We start from the raw sequence: 25,493 nt of genomic DNA, 5'->3' as shown, positions 1-25,493 counted from the left end.
TGTGTAACCTGAAGCTGTTTGATCTGCAATCCTTTACTTAGAGTTTGGTCTAGGTTCCTACTGCTTCCCATGAGGCTTGTGGAAATGTTTATATTCTAATTTATTATGTAGAGTTTGAAAGGAATGGTTTGAGAAAGCTTTATATAAAATAAGTTGCTAAGGGTTATAAAGTAAGATCAGCTATATTTATCTTTGTATTATTCATTAAGCACACTCTTCTTTTTCACTGGTTTCGTTGACTCTTTCTGCCAGTTTAGACCTACGGTTGCCCAATTTTTAAACTGTTACCATTCCTGATAGAAATTCTTTACCTTCATTGATTTTAGAGGAAGAGGACAAAAAAAAACGGGTGATCATATAATAGGATTTTCCTTAAGGATTTTCATTAAACTGTTCTCTGCTTATGTTCTTGAACAGATTCCGAAAAGCTGTTCAAGAAATTCTGGCTCTGCTTAACTTTAAATAAAGAGAATCCTGGTCATCTCTTTTTTGAGAATTAGGAAAGATTGAGAAGGTTAGCATTCAAAAAAGTGAGCACATGAGTTGCGTGAAAACAGCCGTGGTGGCAGGGATTTGTGCCTGGTGTAGATTGTATTTGCCCATTAAAAGTTGTTAGGGTATTCTGAAGAATTGAAGCTGTTTTTAAAAGTTCTTAAAGTGTTTTTTTTTTTTTAGTAATTTCCATTATCATAAGATAGACATTTTGGTGTGTGTAGGAGGGAAGGGATGGGTTCTGTCATTATTTAAGGGAGAGGTTAAATGTTTAGATAGGAATCTGATCCAAACATCGCACTTCAGAAGTTGTTAGTCTGTTTTTATCATGCGTATTCCTAACATAGGACTGAAGGATCTGGTGGGATTCAAGCCATGCTCCCCCTTTTCGAGGGCAATAAGGCAGGGTGGCCCAGGGTTTTTAATTTAAAATCTGAGATGACTTTATGAGAAAGATGGAAAGCCCCTGGTAATTTGATTTTTTTTTTTTTTTTTTTTTTTTTTTTTTTTTTTTTTTTTGAAACTAGTCACGTGATGGTGTATGCTAACAGATGTTCCCATTTCTTGTCTTCTCTTACTAAATCTTGCATCTTACCCGGTCTTGCATCATGTCTTAGATAATGGACTTCTTGGGACTTACACTGAGTACCCTCAAATAACATTCTGTTTCATTCTCAGTCTGAGCCTTTGGGTACTACAGTAGTGCAGATACTGAAATTACATGTTTCTGTGATAATTGTGCACCAAACTATCCTGTAATTTTCCTTGTTATTCTCGTTGTTTTCTTTGTGCACTTGTATGACTTTGAACCCTAAGTGATACTAAATGTCACGTAGCAGTGAAGTTTATTTACTATCTACCTACCATAGATAAGCTATGCTGGCAAGCCAATGGCAACTTGTAATATTTTCTTCTGCTGAGTTGGATGTTTTATTAAAGTAGGGCTTGATAGTGCCAGAAGACAGTGGCCTTTGAGAAGAGTCATGTAACTGCCCCCGAACATAAATGCTTAGGGAAAATATTTGAAATTTTTGTTTTCCAAACTAGGAGTAGGTTATTGTTGACTCTCTTTTGGCTGACTGTGCATAATGTTTCAGGTTATGGCCTGATGTGGTATTTTTGTTTGTTTGTTCTTATTCCTATAGACTCTGTGTTACAGGCTGAAAGAGTTGTGATGAGGCTATTTAAATGTGTGATCGATTTTCTAAGCAAAGGAGAAAATAGACCTGCTCTTCATCACTCCAGTTTATCATGCTCTGTGTTTTTACTGGTGAATTGACTTGGTAATTTAACACTTCTTGAAATACAAAGTGCTGGAGTATAATATAGGGAGTCTAATACAAATTTGTTCAGTTCTGCTTTAGGAAAAAAAAGAAACATTAAAGGCAGCATCTTCCAGACGGCTCAGATCAGCTCTGCTTTTTAAGAGATTGCTTTTGCAAGTCTGTAATTTCTGGTGTTAAGATGTTCCAAGCTGGTACAGCATTTCAGATGTCAGTGTTTGAATTGTAAATAATGTTTGGGACTGCTCAGCATGCTGTTATTCATGTACCTCCACAAACACACTGTGTAGCTGCGCATGGTGAAGTTCTTAGGAAAAGTGAAACTGTTGGCATAATCAAAATAGTTGTGTTAGCTAGTCAAATGGAGAGAAGTTCTTCTGTTCTATTTTTGCCAGAGTGCTTTTAAGTTAAAAAAGCAGTAACTTCTGGAGATGTTTTTTAAGACCTGCTGAATAAGAGTGTGCAATCTGCAAGAAGCCAAACACGTGATCTAGCGTATTTTGAATCTCAACAGCGGTTAAGTGAGCACCAGGACTATGCCCAGACATGAAGTTTCCAGACTAATGAGTGCCTTAGCAGGCAGGTGGATTTCTATTTGAGGCTGTTGTGTGTTTGAACTTCAGAAAATTTAGTTCTTGCTACAACTGCAAACAGGAATTAAAACTCAGGTGTGAAATTAAATCATTATGGCGCTATTATTTGAATACAGACATGGGTTTAACATTTGGATGAGACAGATTGTTGGGTTTTGATTCAGAGTGATTAGGCTCTTCTGTTAGTGATCGAGAGAACTGGAGGCATTTTGAGTTGTGTGCAGTGGAACAGTAAAATGATGAAATTGGGGTTTGAAAGATGCATTGCGAAAGTTAGCAGTCAGCTTGCTCTGGCATAATGTTTGTCATCAGTGTAGGATTGAGATTAAACTGCCTGTCTGTTTGAGCTCTGAAGCACTGAGCCTTATGTACCTGAAATTTAAACTGGTTAAAACTGTGCTGTTTTGTCAACTACAGAAGTGCAAAGGAAAAGTATACTGGAGACTTGTTTCAGAAGTTAAATTGTGTGATGAACAATGAATGACTTTTAAAGAGAAAAATGCCACCTCTAAAATGTCTTGTAAAAACAGCTGTTTAAGAGCTAGTGGAGAGAGATAAATATATGGAAGGGCTTTAAAAGTTTTCCTAATTGCATTGGTAAGCACAGTTATTAGTTAGCTGTTTTCTTGACATTAAACAATTCTTACAGTGATTTGAGTACGTACAACATTTGAAATTTATATTTCTATCGGGGGCAGAAGAGTGTTTCACTTTGTGTTTGTCTGATGGATCTTAATAGAGCTGTGTTTTGGGTTGGATTTTTCTGAGCTGTTTGGCTCGAGTTTTGTCATCTTTTTTTGCAAGTAAAGCATGTGGTTTGGGGAAGAGCAAAACTCAAAGCTTGAATTCTTCTATTTCCTATAGGTTCAGGTGCAAGTCCATCCTAAACTTTCCTCTACTGAAGATGCGTTGCAGTATGTGGAGGAGTTAATTCTTCAGTTGTTAAATATGTTGTGTCAAGCTCAACCAAGAAGTTTTCTGGATGTAGAGGTATAGAGAACACTTATTACAAATCTGTAATAATTTGAACTGTTACGTGAAAGGTACTATATTAATCATTTCACAATGCAAAAAGGAAAGCAGTAATTATGCATCTTTATGTAGCAGAACCTTCTGCATAAAGCCTGCTGATTTTCCTATTAATTGAATTTGTTGTTCAATGCACAGTAAAACTATCTCTGAGCTGTATTACTGTTTAATAGATGATGAGTGTAAATTTTGTATATAAAGCTGATTGGTTCCTTTCAAAAGACCTTTTTCCCCCACTGATACTCTATGCAAACTACAACTGCTTAGGCTGAGGCTCTATGCTGCTTTCTCAGCATGGCAATTTGGGCTGATATACCCCCTGCTGCCCCAGAAATTCGAACAAAAATAGTTCAGTTACTTTTTCAGAATGAGTTTAAGAATGCTGCTTTCCTCTGTATAGAGACCTCTTCTCTTTCAATTGCCTTTTCAAAGATCTACAGCCTCTGTTGCTCAGAAGAGCAACTTGATGTTTGAGAGCTTGATCTGAGAAGAGTTTTTCCATCTGAGGAACAACTCACTTAAGGTTCTAAGACCAGGATATCTTGGTGGCTCTTTGTGCTTAACCATGATTTGAAGACTTTGGTGCCAGACTACGGCTCTGTGTGCTGTGTGCCTGTTGGTTTCCAGTAATTGCTTCCAGGGCCTGTGCCAAGTGACTTCCTCACGTTCTGCAGAAAATGGACTAATGGCAAAAAAACCCTTGCAAACAAAAAACCCTTAAAAGTGTAACTGTCTTAGAGCTCAAGAGTCATGAATTTTGTCCTTCCTCTTCTCTTTTGAACACTGACACCTCTAATGGTGTTCCAGTGTCCCCTTTTGTGGCTGACCTGTTTTGCTACATCATTCTGGTCTGGCAGCAAAAGAGACAAGAGGTCTGTGGAAGATTGTTTAGTGCTGTTTTAAACAATGCTAACAAAAAACTTGACACAAAGTGTTTTATTATGAATCTTACAGCTGTGAAGATAGGAGAAATGCAGGAATTAGAGATGATCGAGCAACCACCATTTACCCCATTTGTGTTTATGCACAGCGATGCTATCTTTAATTATATGGTCAAACATATTCATTTTTTTCCCCTGGAACACCTTAATTGTTCAGTCAGCAGACTGGACTATGTTAGGGGTGTGAATTGGTATTCACATAGTGAATGAGACTTTCTGGGTTTGTTTTTTTTTTTTTTGGTAGGACCTCTGCTTTCCTTTTGCCAAAGTGTTATGAGGGGAGAAAAAGAAAACCCTGCACTTTGGAAAGTTGGGTGTCACCTTTATAGAATTGTATTCTGTCACATTTTTTTTTTCGGAAAGTTCTTGTTTGTGTACTTTGGCCTGTACCAGCTCTTTGTAAGTGGTCATTAACTTCATCTTCCTCATTTCATGATTGCTCAAACAGGAGCCATATTTACGTAAGTGAGCACTTGTAACTGAAACAGTCAGTGGGAACTGTGGTCTGAAAAAATAAAATGTGACGTTATCTGAGAAAATAAATTTCTGGCATCTGAATACCAGGGCTCCCAAAAACAGTGAAGCTTTTGAACCTCCAGAGACCTGTGTGTGAGTTCCAGCAGGAGAGCTGTTCAGTGCATGGGAGAATGTAGGTGTCCTCAGACACTGACTGATGGAAGGGATGAATAAGCTGGGGCATATATGGTCCACCTGTAGACTGAAACTGTTTTAGAATATGTGGGTGATGTTGTATATTTTGTTTTCCTGTTATGTTCATTGTCACCATCAGAGCAGTTTGCATGTATACAGGATGGACCATGTGCTGATCAGTAAAGGCAAAACAGAAATGTGCACAAGGGGAGCGAACTGTGCCTTCAGTGGCAGCTTAATTCTGGCATTTCTTAAATTTTGAGCACTAGATAATCCTCTGATAATGATAATCTGATACAGCCCTATGAATGTAGTGAGAAGCCTTTTCCAAAATGATAAAATTTACACGTGTTGTGTAAGCTTTTATAGTTGAAATGCAAACATTAGCAACCATTCCTTTAAGTAATGGAAAGTGATTTGATAATGTAGTAATATTGCTGAGCTCACTCAGATAGTGCATTTTACCTTTTAGTCATGTTGTTGTTTTTTTTAAGGATCGTGTTCAAAAAAGTTTTCCCCATCCTATTGATAAGTGGGCAATAGCTGATGCCCAGTCTGCTATTGAGAAGAGGAAACGAAGAAATCCGTTATCTCTTCCAGTAGAAAAAATCCATCCCTTGTTAAAGGTAAGCAGTGATGTAATCTTGCTTTTAGGATGCAATTAGAAGTTGACACCTTTGTTTCATGTGATGTCTGTATGCTGCCTGAAATGTAGACCAAAAGGATTAAGAATGAATATCTGTGTTTGTTACATAGTTTTAAGTGATGTTAATGGAAAATATTTATTTTTCAGTTAAAAATCAGTTAATTCTCTTTTGGACAAAGCCAAGAACTCCTTTGCTATAGGTTTGATTGTTCATGTTTCATTTCACATGACTAAGAAAACACTCAAGAAACTTGTGGAAATAGCCCTAAATGTTTAAATGGAGTTTTTGGGACAGTTAGTTGGCTGTTGACACTTCCACAATTAATAGAGCAGCATCTGCAATGGCACTGTTTCTTCTCCAGGCCTACAGACTACTGTGTTTCTATTCTTAAAATAGGCTGTGGATGTGTGGTGTATCTTTAATGAGTAGGGTGTTAAACTAACTGGTTTTAATTGTAACCTATGGTGTCTGTTTCATCAAAGGAGTAACAGTGGAATGTTTTTTTTTTCCCCCCCTTTCAGGAAGTTCTAGGCTACAAAATTGACCACCAAGTGTCTGTTTACATAGTAGCAGTATTAGAATACATTTCTGCAGACATCTTAAAATTGGTTGGGAATTACGTGCGGAATATAAGACATTATGAAATTACAAAACAAGATATTAAAGTAGCAATGTGTGCTGATAAGGTAAGCCTAACCCTCATTTGTCATGTTAACAGAGAGTTGTAGTTGAATTTTGACAGGACAATGTCTATTCCTTAGTAAGTATGTGGAATGTTGTATGTTTGAAAGAAGAAATTAGTGCAATAAAGTATGGTTCTTGCTGAAGTCTGGGGATTTTCAAATTTATCACCTCTTTTCAGTGGTTTTGTCTTGGTCTGTGTCAATATCTTCAATTGAGATTATCTCTGCTTAAGTGAATGCCTTTTTTTTTTTCCTTTTCTTCTTTCTACTTCTCCTTTCTTTACTTAAGATACCTGGTGAGGTCTTAAGGAGTTAAATGCTTCTCAGTCAGTAGTCTTGGTTGCTCTTGGGCATGCCTGCCTGGGTCATTAGGGCAGTGTTTGAAGGTATATGTTTGAATATTGGTTATAGAACGCTAACAGGAACAAGTGCTGTCGCTGCACGTTTCTTTGTATCATAGGAAAGGTGGCGAGCAGAGGAGCTGTAACAAATATGATTTAGGAACTTCAATTGTATTACACTGTAGGAACTCTAGTATGTGCTCAGAATAAACTTTTGAAAGGCTCCGAAGCAGGCCTGTTGTTTACTGCCTGAGCAGAATAAGCCAGTTGAAAGGTACTGTTAAGGTGTTTTCCTTGAGTTGCATTGAGAAACCCCATAGTATATTATGGTCATACCCATGATGTCTTCTGCTTGATTTTATTTTTTGAAAGAAAACAACCAGAACATTTTCTTGGCCCTATTTGCCATCTTTTTCCTCAAGGACTTTTACACTTGCTTTTTTGCCATCCATCCATCTGGAAAATTTTGTCTTGTCTGCAAAAAAAACCAAACTCTGTTAAAATGCAAACCCATTTTCTTCTACTGTGTGCTTGGGCTTCTGATTGCTCTGAGTTTAATATCTGAGGTGTAGTTACTTTAAATTGTTTCTGTGGATTTCATAGTAGTGAGACATGCATCTTGTGAATACAGCTTGGAATCTCCCAGCTGTGTGCTAGAACTGCATCCATGAAATAAATCTGGAAATGTTGGGGCCTCCTTGAATACCTGCACTATTCCATGTAATTTCCTACAGTAGTAATGCCGTAATGTTCCATTCTCCAGAATTACTTAGGAGACTCCTTTTAACCTGAGTTCCATGAACATTCACTGACTTTGAAATATGAACCACCCTCCGTTCTTAGAGCTTCAGAAGTCAGTCTTAATGCAAAATGTCCATTGTTCTGCTTTCAGAGAAGCTTAAGACCAGGGTGTGTATCAGGGACTTTGACTCACTAGGAGAAAGAACCTGCCGTGTGTCCATTTCCCTCCTCACTAGACCTGTATATTTTTGAGGAGGGTTAGTACAAGACATGGGTGAAGAATGACTTCTCTAGGTAGGTGTTTCTTCCAGTATTCAGGTTTGATGAACCTACCAGGCCATCTCTTGAATTTATAGATCCCCAGGTATTCTCTTGTGTAATAGTTCATTTGTCTAAGACTGGTAATCAGCGGCTTGGTTAACTGACGTCCTCTGGAGAAGTGCCTGTAACTTACTTGATGTTAAAAAAATTGTTAATAGTACTAATTAATTAAATAACATTTCTTAAGAAAGATTACTTCTACTGTAAATACCAGGCTAAATGTTATGGTTATTGTGGCCCGTTCACAACTTTAATTCTTGATCTCCAGTTCTACAATTATTTTGAAAAAACACTTTTCCATTCTGTTTTCTTCCACTTTGAAAACTCTAGTTCATGTTTAATGTGTTAGCATTCCCTCCTGTGGCTCTCTGAGGAGTATTTACAGCTTTGATCCTTCACTTTTTTCCTCAGTCTTTTCAGTGATTGGCAGCAGTCATATCAGTCTCTGCAGTAGCAGGCACAGGTTGCCATGGCTTCACCTCCGTCTGTTTGGAATGGAGACTGGCAAGCAGTAAATAAGTTCTCATTTATTTTAAAGTTCACATACATTGTTTGATAAATTTCATGACTTCTTGGAAAGAGTGTAGCTCTGGGCAGTGGATTTGTTCATAAATACTGTCCCATCTGTCTATCCCAGGATGAAGTCATCTTTTATGTTGAGCTATATCTTAGGCTGGCTTCTTGTTATTTGCTACATCATTGCAGATTGCTTGTGGACCCTCTTTAGGTTTTCTGTCTGCTAAAGATACTTCAAATAAGGGTGCCTTTAACTAATTTACAGTCAACTTACTTATTTTATCTTTAAGATATTCTAAGATTAAGATGAGTTTGATGAAAACAACCCGGAGTGTGATATCTGCTTGCCACTTGCTAAGTCATTGTAATGACTCCTGGCTCAGACACCACATTTGGAAGAAGTGTTCAGTGATCCACTTCTGTTGAGAAGTTTAAATTATTAATTGCTTGTGTTTGGTAAGCCTTGCTTGGTTATGAATTTGGACCTCTGGTAGTCAGAGTTTTTAGAGGTCCTTTTGTCTATGTAGTTCTGCAGTGTGAGTGCTTTGTGGCGTGGGTGCCCTTCCTCAAGGGTTTATTTTAACAAAAGAACTCAGCAGTTAAGGACAGAAACTGGGCCATGTACGGTCTGTGGACAGGCCAGTGTTCATTGTGGGGAGATCACAGGATTCTGAGCATGATCATGTGTGACTTCCTGTTAAAGCTAAAACTGAAAAGCCAAAACGTACACACCTTTTGACTTCAGATAGTATAGCATCTTCAGAAACTTAGACTGTGCACTGCTGATTCAGAGTAATACAGTACAGCTAAATGCTAATTGTCTTGGTGTGCTTCACAGACCTTTTAAAATTGTAATTGATTTTAGGACTGTGTTCTTGGAGAGATGCCTGGATTGGTCTAAATGACTGGGAATCTTCAGAGATTGCCACTGCACATAATGACTTGCAAATTCATAGCAATGGATATTGCTTCTGTAGTGCTCAACTGATTGCAGAGTGATAATACATAAATCTTACTGCTGATCAGTGTGATTTCACAGGAATAATAGGTTTTCTTTATTGGTAACCTACTAGTCAATCTTGAAAAGAGGTTCTGACTTTGTGGATTTCCCTCTCTTTGCTACCTAGGTATTAATGGATATGTTCCATCAAGATGTAGAAGATTTAAGTGCACTAACTTTATCTGATGAAGAACCCTCCACCTCAGGGGAGCAAACCTATTATGACCTAGTGAAGTCATTTATGGCAGAAGTTCGACAATACATAAGGGAACTAAATCTCATTATCAGAGTTTTTAGAGAGCCATATGCCTCCAACTCCAAACTGTTTTCATCTCATGTAAGTACTGTGCAAACCACAAACAAAAAAAGCACCTACTATGATATCTATAAATGATGAATACTTCTGAAATTTAACTGTTGTCCAGTTTAACATATCAGTAGCAGGTTAGCAAAGGCATACAGTGCTTTTGGAAAACTCCACAAAAGAGTATGGCGTAATAAACACTTGAAGAAAAGCACCAAGATCAGTGTTTACAAAGCCATAGTGTTGTCTACTCTCTTGTATGGTTCCGAATCATGGGTCATCTACCGCCACCACCTGCGACTCCTAGAACGCTTCCATCAACACTGCCTCCGTACAATCCTAAACATCCACTGGTCAGACTATGTGACCAACACATCTGTTCTAGAGCAAGCAGCAGTCACAAGTATAGAAGCCATGTTGATGAGAACTCAGCTGTGATGGGCAGGGCACGTCTCCAGGATGAAGGACCACCGCCTCCCTAAGATCTTGCTTTACGGTGAACTTGCCACTGGCTGCCACATGAGAGGAACCTCAAAGAAAAGATACAAGGACTCCCTGAAACAACATCTCAGCCTTGGCCATACTGATCATCATAACTGGTCTACTCTGGCCTCAAATCGGGAGACCTGGAGACACACCATCTATAACACTGCTGTCTCCTTTGAGAACACACGCAGGATCACCCTCGAGGAGAAAAGGCAACGCAGAAAGAACCATGTTCTGCAGAATATACCATCTAAGGAATCTTTCTACTGTGCCTTTTGCAATTGGATATGTCTGTCACGTATTGGCCTCATAAGTCACCAACGTGCCTGTAACAAATGTGGATAGAGCCTTCCCAAATCTTCGTTCGCGAAGCCCAGCCATGAATGAAAGTAGAGAAAGCATTTGTCTTGAGTTCTGAAATGGAAATAATAAAAGAGCACTTGTGGGGAAGTATGGGTTTTGTAGGACTGTGGAAGAAACCTCCCAATTTGCTATATTCACTTACAGGCTCGTAATTTTAAGATTTGTCACTGTGCTTTGCCACATTTGAATAACTGTAAATTTTTATATATTTATAGATATTCATTATTTTAAAAATACATTTAATCATCTTATATAAATTGTAGAAAAAGTATATTATAAAATGATTGTAGAATCTTGTTCTGTTTAGGAAAGTTCTTGACTTCCACGTCATAACGGAGTAGCCTTGCACATTTGATTTTTGTCTCATTCTGTTGCTTTTTGCAGGATGTGGAAAATATATTTAGTCGTATATCAGACATTCATGAACTTAGCGTGAAGTTACTGGGTCATATAGAAGACACTGTTGAAATGACAGATGAAGGTAGTCCTCACCCACTAGTAGGCAGCTGTTTTGAAGACATGGCAGAGGTAAGAAAAAATACTCCTTTGATTTTGGGGTTTTTTTGCTATTCATATATATTTTAATACTTGCAGTTAGATGTAAAGTGCATCTCTGTTCTAGCTGCCTTTGTTCAGTTTGAGATCTCTTCTTCCAGCCCCACCATGATGAAGGGACTGGCTATTTTTGAGAGTGCTCTTACCTTTTTAGTCTCTAAACCTTAGCTTTTGGAGTGGCTGTTTAAACTTTCAAGAGCACAGGTGGAAAAAGTTGAACAAAAAACCTGTGACTAGACCTTGACAGAATTGGAAGTGTCCTGTAAATCATCTGTAGATCCAGATTGCTGTGGAAAGACAAAGAGTAGTAAGGGTTGCTTTGCCAACAGGCTTGCTAAGCTGGTGAGGAAGGTTTTTGAACTAAGCTTGTTAGTGGATGGAGACCAAAGCTTGCAGATTGAAGAGAAGAGGACGAGCTTAACAGAAAGCATGGCAACAAAGGTTCTTGCACCTTCCTCCTGAGAAGGTGGGATGCCCAAAGGCTCCTCTGAAGTGTCTGTTTCCCCAGAGTGCACGTGCTCATGCACAGACAAGAGGATCTGGAAGTCTGTGCACAATTGCAGAGTTGTCGTGTGATTGTAATCAGCGACCTGGCAGGAAGGGCTGCCATGATGGAGGGCTGTATGAATGAAAACAGGTGCTCAGGAAGGACGGGAGGGAGAGGGGATGAGGCCAGGAGGCCTAACAAAATATCACCTCAAGTATATGGAGCTCTAGTATGGAATAAATGAGCTGGATGAATGCTTAAGGATCAGAATCAGAGGAGGATGCTACCAAAGGGCATGATGTGGTCAAGCTTTGACTGCAAAGTCTGCCCAATTGACAAGTGGCACAACCCTTCTCTGAACAAGTAGGAGTCATCTCTTTATCACAGGCTCTAGCTTTCTTGGGAGAGAAGCAGTGTGTTCAGAGCACATGGAATATGCATTCCCAGTCTCTGAGAAAAGAGGTTGGGTTTAGTAGGAGGCAAGGACATGCACAGTTTCTTGTTTACTGGAACTTGGGCTCCTCACTACAAGAAAGATACTGAGGTGCTGGAGTGTGTCCAAAGAAGAGGAACAAAGCTGGTGAAGTGCCTAGAGAACGTGTTCTGTGCGGAGCAGCTGAGGGAGCTGGGGTTGTTTAGCCTGGACAAAAGGAGGCCAAGGGGGGACCTTATCACTCTCTACAGATACCTGAAAGGAGGCTGTAAAAAGGTGGGTGTTGATCTCTTCTCCCAAGTAACAAGTGATAGGACAAGAGGAAATGACCTCAAGTGAGTTTTGGAGATAGTGTTATGCCCAGTCTCAAAAACACTGTCAAGGAGGTTCCTGTAAACTAGAGGCTGGTCTGTCTCTCCTCAGTCCCTCAGAAGATTAGCAAATCTTTTTGGAATTCACATCCAGCCATGTGAAGGACTAGAAGTTGGCTGGCAACAGCCAGCACAGATTTCCAAAGGACAAACTGTACCTGACCACCTTGACTACTTTCAAAGAGATGGCTGTCTCCATGGACAGAGGGAAGAGCAGTTAATATCTCTTATCTGAACTTAAACAAGGCTTTCAGCACAGTCTGTCATAGTATCCTTACAGTCAGCTTGGTGAGATGCAGCCTAGCTAGTTGAATTATACAGCGTGTGGGAAATCGGCTGAACTGTCAGGCTTTTGAAGGGCTGTTATCAGCAGTACAAAGGCCACCTGGAGGCCCGTGGTTAGTGGCATTCCTCAGGGTTTGATACTGTTTAATGTTTGGATTAGTGTTGTGGAAGGAGGTCTGCCCCATCTAGTTGGTAGGTGATGCCAAATTGTGGGGAGACACACAGGAGGACAGAGCTACTTCTTAGGGGACCTGACAGGCTGGAGAAATGGACCCATGGGAACCTCACAGAGTTGAGTAAAGACAAATATGAAATTGTGCACCTGGGACCAAACAACCCCATGCAATGTTTCAGCTGAGGAGCAGTACTGTGTGACAGGGCTGGGAGGTCCTCAGGAATTGTCTGTGAAGGCTAATTACCTACTGCATTATATTAGGGAATGTGTAGCTGGAATGTTGAGGGATCACTTCTGTGTAGGACTTGAGACCACATCTGGTATGCTGTGTCCAGTTTTGGGCTTTCTGGTACAAGATGTGTTTATACATGAACCTTGCTGTGATGGTTAAGGAGCTGAGGCCCGTGATGCCCAAAAAGGGTTGAGATTGCTGGGTTTATTTATTCTTGAGAAGTCTGAAGGAGATCTTACTATTGTCTTCAGTTAGGCAAAGGGAAGGTGTAAGGACAATAGAGGCAGGCTCTTACTGAGGCTTCACAGTTGAGAACTGTGAGATGAGTGAGAGAGCACATGAATGGTAAAAAGATTAATCCTGATGACATACTGGAGGGGAGAAAATCTGCAACAAGAACACTTGAACATTGGAATAGGCTACCCAGAGAGGTTTTGATGCCTCTCTACTTGGAGTTGATCAGAACTCAGCTGGATGAGAGAGACCCTGAGAATCCTCAGCTAGTTTTGATGGTGGATCTGTCTATGGCCCTGAGGTAGGCCCTGCTTTGAACCAGGAATTGGACCAGTTGACTTCCAGAGATCTCTTTTAGACTGATTTACTCCGTCAGTCATGATGAGCATGTAAAAGTTGGCTCTTCTCTACATGTGTTTTGGAAAAGTCTATGTAGCATATGTATTTTCTTTAAGAAACGTGGAAGTTTAGCTTTTAAATCAGTTTTGTAAACTGATGGTTTTCCTGCCTATGGCAAGGGGTTGGAACTACATGATCTTTAAGGTCCCTTCCAACCCAAGCCATTCTATGATTGTAAAATTATTTTGTATCTCTTCTTAGGAACTAGCATTTGATCCGTATGAATCGTACGCACAAGATATTTTGCGACCTGGGTTTCATGATCATTTTCTAAGTCAACTATCAAAGCCAGGAGCAGCATTTTATTTACAGGTAACTTGCCTTTAAGTAAGACATATTATTGATATTACTATTTTAATTACATCGCATTGTTGCTTCAATACATTTATTGTTTTAAGACTGAAACTTATTTTGTTTCTAGTCAATAGGTGAAGGCTTTAAAGAAGCTGTCCAGTATGTTCTACCCCGGCTGCTCCTTGCCCCTGTTTACCACTGTCTCCATTATTTTGAACTGCTAAAAGTAAGAATGTTGTGTCAATCTGATGTGTTTGGTTTTGTGTTTTGTTTTTTTTTTAATAATTCTCAATGTTAGGTACCAGAGCTTTGTGTGCTCAGTTAGAGGTAAAATCTTTTACTAGAATGTGAATAATAACACTGCTGTGTTGAATAAAAAGCAGGTTATGTGCTCTGCAGGTGCATGCTATAATTAACTGAACATCAGCTTGTAATTTCATGGAAGTTTTACAGCAGGTAATGATTTCTGTCAAATAATCAAGCTACTATTAATTTAGAAAGCAATAGAGATCTACATACTCATATTCTTGGAATGATAGTTGCAACAGTGTTAAGAGATAATGGCAAATGGCTGTATTATAGATGTCCAAGGCTTTCTCAAGCTGTTACTTTGTAAATTTAAAATCACAGCAAGAGTTCCCTTCAGACTTCATTTTATTTCAATAAAAGCTTTGGTGTTCTTGCAGTGGACATCCCATGGGCTTGTAAAGGTGATATCTTCCCTTCAAAGGGAAGGCTTGGTTTGATATATGTACTACTTGGGCTTTTTGTGATGAGACTCCTATTGATAGGGCCACAGGAACATACACACATGCAAAGCAAATAGCTACAGGATGTTTTTCTGGGGCATTGATGTTGAATAATGATCTTTAAGGGGTGTAAAGGGTTCTGAGGAAAACTTTCAAGCAGAATCTTCATTTGAACTTAATGGAAACTCATAAGGCACACAGTGTTCCAAACAAATACATAGGGAAATTTGGATCTGAAGTTAAAAAGAAAAAAATAATAAAAAAAAAAAAGAAGAAAAATCTCTGCTCTTTTGAAGAAATCTGTATGTGTTTCCTTGAATGTTTGTTAGGTTGTCTTTGGATAACCCAGTACCTAGGTCCTCTTTGAGTCTAAGTGTCTACAGTTTTAACACCATTTTTAGTGATTTAGATCTACATATACAGCTTTGGCACATAGCTCATCTTGTATAACATGCTTTTTGAAAAATTTTGGGATGTATGCTTGATCTGTTTGTCTAGTTCGTGGGTTTGGTCTGACCTTTCAGACATCTTTAAAATATTAAGCATTTTCCTTAATCCATTGGAAGGGAGGTATGATACAGCTTGTTTGCATTTTGTATGATAAAGACCTGCATAGACATAAGGTTTCCCTGCTCATGCTTCTATCACACAGTCTCAAAATGCACTACCTGGTGGCTTTGCATACTTCCATGTGAACATGGCACAGTCGTATGTAATAGACAAAGCATGAAGGATTAATGTCGTCTGGCACACAGGCATCCTGCGTTGCTTCTTCCATTGGCAATTTTAAGAGGGGAAAAAGAGCATGTGTGCTTATGTAATGGGGAGCATCTTGTGTTCACCTTCATTAGGGCAAACTGGAGTCTAAGCTAAGCCCACCTCCAGAAGGTGATCAGTCTTTGCAACCCATGACCTGTGCTTTATGTAAAACTCTTGTCTTTTTGCGTTCATGCTCTACACACGCCCCCTCCACTCTGTGTCAGTCTGATATGGTTGGGCTGGATTTTATTCTGTATATGATAACCTTCCAGGTTCTCTTCCCACCATGTTGCTCATCTCACATTTTAGTGAGACACCTGTCACTGTGGTCTGTGACTGGCGATACACGTCGTAGGCAGTGATGGATAATAGGCGCAGGCGAAGAGAAAGATATTGCCTTTCGTGGCATTATCTTCAGCTGTCAATGAGCATTCAGCGTATGAATCCCTCCCTCGAGTAGTCTCTGCTAGCAATAACATTTTCTTTCTTGTATCTGGAATCTTTAAATAAATTCCAGCGTGATTATACTTAAAAATCACCTGACGGAAGAGAAGGTTACCTGCTGCAGAAGGGTATTGGTGCAATTATTTAGCCTTATCATCAAGACAGTTTCACTAATGCAAGGTTATATTGAATTCTCTGGTATGGTAAGACACCTGATTTAGTGATTGCAGCCATATATAAATAATCAAGTTAAAAATGCTATGAAAATGGATCTCTTGGTATGAAGACACAAAATGTTGGCAAAGTAGCATGTGGAAAAACCATTTTATTTCTCTTGAATATAGATATACTTAAGGATAAAGAGGTTTGCATTTTTCTTTCAGCTGTACTTTGTACTTTGAAGTATCTAAAATGCATTTCAGTTTCCTTCTAACTATGCAAATTGAAAAAAAATGCTATTCACTAGTGGTTATCACTAAATGGTTATCACTAAATGGTTATCACTAAATGGTTATCACTAAAGCCTTCCTGAAGTTGGGCAGGGCACCAGGAATGCACAAATAAATATTCTGGTTTTAGCTAAAGCTACATCGTTGGAAAGTTAGAATAGGACTAAGGGCTGTGTTTTCCTTCAACCAACCTGAAAAGTCCTCAAACTTTTATATAATAAACTAACTATATAAAATAGCAGTTTCATAGGAGACTGCACTTTTTTGCAAATTTTCAGATAATATGAATGGGCTTTTCTGAATCATAGAATCATGGAATTCTGTGAATAGAAGTGTGGACTTTTAAGTGAAAGGTAGGGTGGTACAAACAGTGGAGTTATTCATGACCTTGAGTAATTGAAGAAAGAAGGTTACAACGCCTTTGAATTGAATTTGGCACTGTCTAGAATGCTGTAAATTTGTATATACTCTTTCCTTTCATTGGATAAATAGAAGATTACTTTAAAATATGCTGCAAAGCATATATAAACACTGCTTAGGTAAAACAGTATGTTTTTGGGAAACAGGAGAGCTTCATAGGTTGAGATTTTTTTAAGCCAAATGCAGCCTTGACTCCCATGAGTCATGAATGGTAACCTATTGTCTCTTTGATATTATTTTTTAGTTGGAATTCTACCTATAATGATCTAAAAATCTCAGGATGCTTTCATTTCACACCAGCATCTAGTATGTTTTATTTGTTTTTTTTTTAAACTTTGTTCTTAGATGAAAAGTAACTTACCAGTCTTTTTACCAATGGTATTAAATTTGTTACATGTTGCTGAAGAAGGCACAAGGTGGTAAAATGTTAGTAGTTTAGGACTAGAGTATCTTTAGTTTGATCCCTTAATTTTCTTGCTGTGTGTGGTGGTGTTGGGCAACACATCCCAAACTATTTTGAGCTTTGAATTCACTTTCATTCTCAGGCTTCTTTGAGCCAGTGTCATGTTGGAGAGTGTAACAAATTTAATGAATTTGGTTTGCAGTCACATCTGTAAGTGGTGTAACCCAGCCCAGGGTGGAGAATCACTGAGCCTTAATTAGTTGAACTTTGGCAGTCTGCAAAGCTTTTACAATATCTGCAGTTATAGGTCATTGTCTCAAAACACTGTCTGGATTGCTTGCCTTTAGTACAGGCACTGAGAGTAACAGGTTCTCTTGCTTTAATCAATTCTTAAAGGATACTTCAATTACTATTAAAACCAAAAAAAAATCACAGATTTGAACTAGCTGTGAATTATTTAAAGCAAGTATTCACTTAGTGTCAGCAAAAGATTTTACTTTTTGAAGTCACTTTGGATTCAGTGCTTCTTTCCAAACACTGTAACTTGTATGCACAGTACAGGTTTGAAATAAATAAAAATCAGAAGTATTACTGTTTTACATAATTTATATATATAACTGCAGATATGGATGATTTATCATATCCACTGGAGATAATGTGCAATTCTAGATCTCTGTGACACGTGGAGGTTTGTCTGTTGGACGAAGTGTTGCTTGACCAAACTGTTCCTAGTGTGTGATAAGGACCACAAAGAGTATTTGGGTCTTTCCTGGGAGAAGAAGCTGGTAAAATTTGGTCTGAAGTCTAAGAAGAGGTTTCCTAGAGTATGACAGTAGGTGAAAAATTTAAGAAACTTCTTCGTATGGTTAAACTAAGAGGACTTGTTTTACAACGGGAATGTTGTAAAGGTTCAGAAGTTGTGTCTTATGGTAGAAGTTGGAGGTGGTACAGCCAGGTAAATGAGGCTCTGTATTTATTTCTTGCTTGTGAGCATTCATTGACAATATTTCTATTTCTATTCTGCTTTAAATGCTAGTAGGTTTATGCTTTAAGTCAGTTCTTTGTTTGTCAGCCACAAGGGAAGTTGATAGGGGAAAATAAAACTTTGTCACATGGGGGTGTGTGTGTGCACACTTTTCCCAGAAACGTGGTTAATGTTAATCTAACTAATTGGTCTCTCTGATGTAGCTCTTGAATTTTCTTTCTAGCTGTGGCAGTTGTTGATGTATTTCCTGTGTGTTTGTGTCAGATAAATATATGTACATGTGTATCACTTCATTGTTAATGATTTATGTCATTTGTTATGGAGTTGTGATGGGGCTGTATGTTTTATTTTATAGCTTTTTTTCCTTATACACAGGATGTATTTGGGTTTTTGAGATGCAGATGTCTCTTTCTAGGAAATTTTCTAATGAGAAATAACTACCTCAGAGAACATTTTTTTCTGTTATCCCTCTAAAGTTGTATTTCTGCAAAAGCTGGATAAAATCTAACAGAAGTAAAAGTAAAAAAATTCCTCCTGACTTTGCTTACAGTCCTCAGTGACACTTGAGCTGTGTTGCTGTCAATCTGCTGCCAGACCAACAAAAGCTGTACTTTGGTCCTTGAAGAAGGGAGTAGGGTATCACAGGGCCAGACTTCTTAATCTAGATGATGCTGTCCGTGGGAAGTCAAATGAAGCACTGACTGAATTCCAATTTACAACTTCACTTATGTGTTCAACTGTAGGGTTCCAAAGTCCCATTTTCCAGTGAATTTTCTAGAAATACCTGCATGGCAAAGTGTCTATGGTACAGTGGGAGTTAGCAGAGCTGTGTTGTAAGTGATTGTTTGCTGGGGGTGGTGATTTGTTCCCAGTTTTCAGTGACTGCTGTTAATGATGGTAGATAGCTCTTTAGCTTACATGGCAGCAGTTTATGTTGAACACCCAAGGCCAAGCTGTCATGAAAATAGATGGGCGTTACAAGAACTTGGACAAATTTTGTTCCTTTTTTTCCCCCACTGAGTAAAAGTTTTGACACAATCCATCGAGGACTGAATGTTAAGAAGTTGAAATTTTTAACTCCTAGTTTTTGTGACTGTGGCAGTCATGATACAGTCCCTGATACACTTATATTGCTGTATAATCTTTCAATTATACATGTATTTCCCTGTCCTCTTCTCCTGCCACATTCTGTAAAAAAGACAGATCTTGGAGAGAGGTTGTGCTATGGCTGAGATTTTTTTTTGCTTGATTTCTTCAGTGGAAATACTTCTGGGTGTGGAGCTGTGGATTTAGTCTCACTACCAGCATCTCTGTTTGCTCTTATAGCAGTGGAGATTTATGTTTTCTGTCAGTGAAAACTGATGTAAATGTGTAGGAAATAACAAATACAAGTAAAACAACAAGTTCCCTTTGTGCTTTCTGTAGACCAAGTTTACAGATGGATTTCTGCTTCTCATCTTTCATTTCACTTGCTGTTTTTTAATTAATCACCAGGGTTCCTCTTGAAATCAACAGGGTCCTGCTATTGCTTCCCAGAATGATCTTTGAAATTTTTAATTCACCTTATGTAGTGTGCAAAAATTCATACATTTCTGTTCAAAAAATCGTATATTTCTATCCAAACATAGAGGTGTCATCCAGTTTTGCTTATAGCCTTGCAACCTTGTCTGGCAAAGATCAGACTTGAAATGTGTCGAACCAGAAAAAGTGGATTTTAATCCACTTTGGAGTTACAAAAGAGAAAGGGAAGATGTTTTCAAATTGCATTGTCTTTACTATGGAAAATTTGGGGGAAGAAAATGGAAGACCTCAATTACAAGTGTGGAAGCACATAGGTAAATATTTTGTGATATTTCAAATACTGATCTAACTAAATGTTATGAATTTAATTATGAGTTTTAAATTTCTAATATATTCTGCAGGTCTGCTAATAAAGATGAGACAAACCAAAGTGACAGTAAGAAAGAAGAGTTTCAGAGCATGAAGGCTCTGGAAGAATCTGTGAACTTGTACATTTGTTGCAGAAAGGTAATGATTCTGCCATGGAAGAAACATCAGCATATGCAAAAAAAAAGTCCCCATATTTCTGAAGAATGCAGAGCAAATGGGTTTTCCTTACTCTGAGAAGACAAGGCCTCCTATAAGCAAAGTAGCCATTTCCCTAGTAATGAAATCCGGGCATGTGAAATGCGGAAATGGCAGCTGGTAGCCTACAAGAAGTCTGAATGTTTAGGAAATGGTTTTATGAGAACATCAAAGAATGTGTTTGAAAAAAAGGCTTTGTTTTTCTATCCCTTCCTTGATGAAGGAGGTGTTCATTGTGTAAGCTAACGCTGATCACATACATAAATCCCTTCCCAATTGCAGAAGCAAAATTGCATTTCTTCTTGCTGAGCAGATACCAGGTGAAACACTGCAGGGTGCAGTAGCTGGTGAGCAAACCTAATCTGGAGTATGGTCTCCTGACAGGCTGTACCCATTTATGGGAATGCTAGGGAGAAATTGGCCACAAAGGAAACCTGTTACAGTAAACTTTGAACTGCTGAATTGGTAAACATCAACTGACAGACTTGTATAAGTATATATGTCTGGATGGGTCTTCCTGACTTTTGCTCAGTTGTCCATCCTGATTTGAAAAATGGCACTCTTCAGAGTAGTGTCATTTAATTCTGAAACAGATGTATTTTAATTTCATACACACACCCCTCCCCAAATAACATTCGCATTGAGTAATCAAAGTAGCAGTTCCTTAAATTCACGTTTCCTTAACCCAAATGTTTTTACTTTTTTGGTCTCAGATGACGTTTGATGTACTTAAATTTTCAACATATATTTAAGATCTATTATAAGTCACATAGAAAGGATGTAAAAGAACCTGTAATCTTGTACTGAGAGTTGAAATGCTTCTTATTTTCCTCTGTTTTGATGCTTTACTTCTCCAGTATGCTTCCCAACGGGCTGATCGTATTTTATATTGTGAGTTAAAACTTAATGTGAAATAAAAGATGAGGGCTTTTTTAGCTCCTGTGTCCTTTAAGTTGTACTTCCAAGAGAATGCTGAAGGCTTTTTGTAACTAATTATTTGTTATCTGGGGTTTGATATTTGACATGTGTATGTAAGATGGTGCAATTTTATGTAACTTTTTTAAATTAAACTGAGAAGACATAGTTAAACTTTGAGTGGAGAAAAAGCTTTTATCATTACTTCAGGAATATATATTAAGTTCTGTTCCACTCAATGCAACTAACACTCCTGCTGTAATGTAAATCTAAAGAAACAGTTAGAACTGTATGAATATTTTTGCTGCACTGTCCTCAAGATTGTCTGTTTATATGTAAACAAAATGACTTTTCAAATTTCAGTGCATTAAAGCTGTTTATATATGTTCAGAAATATGGCACGTGAAGTTTCCTTCAAGATTCAAGAGTGAGGTGCCTTTTAGATTGCTAGCATTTTCCAGAAGTGTATAGTGTTCCCTGCAGATGTTCCCATTTGCTGTTCCAGCTGATTTCCTGATGCTTTCTAAAAATTAAAGTTTCTAGATATGAGAACACTTTTTTCCTCAATATACTGCTGCTTTGGGTTGAGGTTTTTTATTATTTGTAGGAATTACAAAAAGTCAGAGAGTGCTCTTGGGTACCTCAGTGCTGCAGAGAAAACAATCCAGGATTGTTTTGTGGCAAAGTGCCAGCAGACCTCTGCCTGCTTTGTCAGAGAAGAAACCCTATTTGTTTTTATTCTTGATTATAAAACACCGTGTTTCAGGATTGCATTTGGTAGGTTGAAGAAAACAGTGAGGCATTGGAACAAAAGCCGGAGTAACTGGTGTCATTACACTTCAGGTTCCCATGTATATATGTGGTTTACCTATGTGGCATTTCCCTATGGAGCAGGTAGCCAGGCCATGCTGCAGCCAGGCTTGATTTGCCAGCTGTGCAGGTGTTTTGTGGGCTGTGGGCTTCAGGATCTCTGGAGAAATTATGTAGTGGGTTTTGAAGAGGTTTCTCTGAAGCAGCACTAGTTTGAGCTCATTGTTCTGAGTACTGTGGTGTGGAGCTTCCACTTGTAACGTTGGACCACTTATGCAGTAAACTTCTTGAGTTAATGTTGTGAGGGACAATAAGTGTCTACAACCAAGTAATCTTGAGTTAAACTTAAGCAGACACAACTGTGATTTTCCTGCCTCCCGTATTCGACTCTTTCTTCTATGCATTGAAGCTGGTTTTTGATCTTACCTGGAGATGAACCGGGGACCTTGCAGTTCACAAATGTTAGTGGTTAGATTTAGAAAAATATTCTAGGAAGACAGAAGTCTAGAATGTGATAAAAGCCCTAAAATACAAGAATTTACACCCATCGTGATGCCTGCTAGTGTGGTTATAATTGCATATTCTCATACGTACTTTCTATCATTGTATTTCTAGATAGATGCTTCCCTGACAGTGTTAAAGAATTACTACCATAGTCTAATTTTGCATTGTATGAGAAGGTTTTCTTTTTGATCTGTTTGAAATTTCCGGGGTTTATAAATGTCTAATCCTTGTGCTATGCAACAGGTACAACAAAATATCTTGTCTTCCATTTCTTGATATTTCTTCAAAACTTGTGGCCTAGGATGTAGTTTGTTGCTTGTTTTTTTTAATTAGAGACGTCTGTAGCAGTCTGTATTCCAAGTTTGTTTTCCTTGAATGATCGGGATACTGCGCCGGTAGTATTGTGAATCACATGAGCTATAAGCCAATATTTTCTCATAAGATTATTAAAATGCACAACATCTGTAATACTACTGATAGTCAGAAATCAGCACTTCCTTCACGTAATATTACAGTATTCTTCACAGTGCACTTTATGTAAAAAAACACACACAAAAAACCACCCCAAAACCAGCCACCACCACTTACTTAGCATTTCCCCGGTTTGTTCATTAGGGGGCACTGCATAGCTGTAGAAGAATCAGCAGGATTTGCAGACACTTTGCAGTGATGCCACTTCACATTCCATAACCCCCTCTTTCAAACTGTCTGGGGCCAGTGTAAGACGAAAACATTGCAGTAATTTAAGCTCAGTTCTGACTAAGTCTGTTATTGGTAATTATACAATACCGTGCTGGCATATGAAGTTCCAAACTTCTGTGTCCAGAGAAGTGTCTTTGTAGGAGTTCACAGCGCTGTCTGGTTTGCCTTTTATGTTGATCTTACACATGAGAAGATGCGCACTACTACACGCTGCTTTGTAAATGTTAAACCTGGAACATAATTGCACTCACTGGACTCCAGTTTAGTCTCTGTTTACCATTGGAAATGGTAAATAACATTTATCATTACTCCCAATGGATCCTGAGGGGGAAATGTTAACTGCTTTCTCTCCCGCTCTACATACAAATATGTGTTTTGCTTTAGGACATAGACTATTCTGTGATGAATACCAACACTTGCAACTGGAGAGAGATGACTGTAAAAAGCATTTTATAAGCAACATAGGAGCAGAATGCTTTGCAGTAATGAGTGTTAATCTGTACCAGTTTGTTTCTGAAGAGAATGTACAGAATACCGTAGGACCTAATAAGGCTTATTTTCAAGGAAACTAGGCTAAAACAGTCTCGTCCATTGTTGAAGGGTAGCAACCCAGAAATTATAGGAAATCCAGCCAGACTATTTTGATGGAAGTTTGTAAAAAGGCAGTGCACATGGCAAAGAGCTTTTTTGGAACTCTTGTGTAGGAAAGATACAAAATCTTAGCTCCAGGTTTTTCTTAGCTTTCTTTCAGGACTTCTGCCAGCAGTGCTGCACCTGCCTCATTTGTCTGAAATCCTCGCTAAACCTAGGTGATCTGCAAAACTGAAGCAAAGGAAAGATGATACCTCTTCTAAACTAAGAGGGTAGAGGTATATGATGAGGGTAGTCTGTTCCTTCTTGGAATTATATATTCTCCTCAAGACCTTTCGGGAAGTAATGCTTATTGTAATGCATTGTCAGCTCTATTTCAGTGAGCTGAAATAGTGAGCTACTATTACATGAGTGGGCACTCATACCTAATGCTGCTTAGGTTGAGAGTGTGACAGATTGCACTACATGAACTAAAGCTGCCTAGAATAAACTTTGTGGTGATCCTTATGGCTGAAAACACAAAGTAGTCTTTGGCATTGACAGCTCTTGCACTGAATGATTAACACTGGTTAGGGAAAAATGTAATGCTTTTCTCTGACCCGTTCAAATGTCAAACACATGAATATGTTGTATTCAGTTGGATTTTGGAGGACAATACTTCTATTTCACACTGAAAGCAAACATCATGATTGTACTGTTTCCAAGAGTGTCTTGTTCTGGTCGGTGTTGGCCTGTTGCTTTGCTTCTACCACCTCTGTCAAAAATCTTTTCAGTAGAACCAGATCTTGGTGTGTAATAGTCTAAAATACTTGTCTCTTAATAATCCTGTAAATGTTATTTCATTTTAATGTCTAAACCAGAGCTGCAGTCACCAATTCTTTCACTAACTGTAATGTGAAACATTTTAATGCTTAAATGAAGATTTAAGATGAAAATCTTAATCAATCTTAAACATGGCAGATCTTGTTTTATAAAACTTACCCATCATAACAATAGTTACAGACAAAATATTAGTATTAGCTGTTCTCCTACTGTTTTAGTTTAGAATTTTATTATATTTTTTGCCCTTTAAGATATGTTGTTAGTATATGAAGGCATGAGTGTAGCTTGTACTCAATAGGGACTTAAGCACCCTGGTTTTACAAGCTGGCCATGAACAGCTGAGCAACTCCTCCATGGAGGAGGAACAGTTGCTTCTCCCCACCATCCCTCTGGTTACTGTTTTCCCCTTTGCTTTTTTTGCATGAAAAAAATCTTAGTTCTGGTGGGTAAGCTGTGCAGAAGCCAGATGAACACCCTCCCAGCAACAGAGGCCTGTATTGCTGATCAACGAGTGTGTAGCCATCAAATTGAGGGAAACAGCAGCACCTACCTGTTCACTACTTACAAGGCTATGTCAGGAGAACCACATCCAGCTCAGGCTTCCTGTTGACTTTGGTGTATTGAAACAAGCCCCCTGGAAGGGCTTGTCGAGAGGGCTTGATGCATGGAGCATGTGATGAAGCTGGGGGAGTGGGGTTACTTATTCTGAACAAAAGGAGGCTGAGGAGGAGGAGAAGCCTTGCTCCTGTCTTTGACTGTGTGATGGGGTGGGGAAGACAGAGAAATACCGTTCGCAGCTGCATAGTACTTCCACGTATTCCACTCTGAAAAGTCAGTGAGGGAAATCCTGATAAGCTATTGGAAAAAAACCCTTACCTTGAGGGATTTCAGACATTGGAACTGATTGTCCAGAAAGGTTTTGGCTACTCTATGTTGAGAATGATTCAAAACTCGCTATGGTTCTAGGCAATCTGATCTATGTTGGCTCTGCAGTTGAGC

At 38.6% G+C, this 25,493-nt stretch overlaps 1 protein-coding gene across 2 annotated transcripts in view; it reads left to right on the top strand.

Annotated features, from left to right (window-relative positions):
• SOS1 (SOS Ras/Rac guanine nucleotide exchange factor 1) overlaps positions 1–25,493 on the top strand; it is a 48,977-nt gene that overhangs the window by 5,421 nt on the left and 18,063 nt on the right. For both annotated transcript variants that reach the window (XM_027709810.2, XM_027709815.2), the window contains 7 exons: positions 3,233–3,358; positions 5,484–5,615; positions 6,158–6,322; positions 9,366–9,575; positions 10,776–10,919; positions 13,764–13,874; positions 13,984–14,082. In XM_027709810.2, the coding sequence (XP_027565611.1) occupies positions 3,233–3,358; positions 5,484–5,615; positions 6,158–6,322; positions 9,366–9,575; positions 10,776–10,919; positions 13,764–13,874; positions 13,984–14,082 (987 nt within the window). The remainder of the gene's footprint in view (positions 1–3,232; positions 3,359–5,483; positions 5,616–6,157; positions 6,323–9,365; positions 9,576–10,775; positions 10,920–13,763; positions 13,875–13,983; positions 14,083–25,493) is intronic.

This window comes from Pipra filicauda, unplaced genomic scaffold (assembly GCF_003945595.2).
Source record: "Pipra filicauda isolate LSUMZ 115617 unplaced genomic scaffold, ASM394559v2 scaffold109_size3271384_pilon, whole genome shotgun sequence".
In the NCBI taxonomy this organism is placed as follows: domain Eukaryota; kingdom Metazoa; phylum Chordata; class Aves; order Passeriformes; family Pipridae; genus Pipra; species Pipra filicauda.
This window is presented reverse-complemented; position numbering and strand designations above follow the sequence as displayed.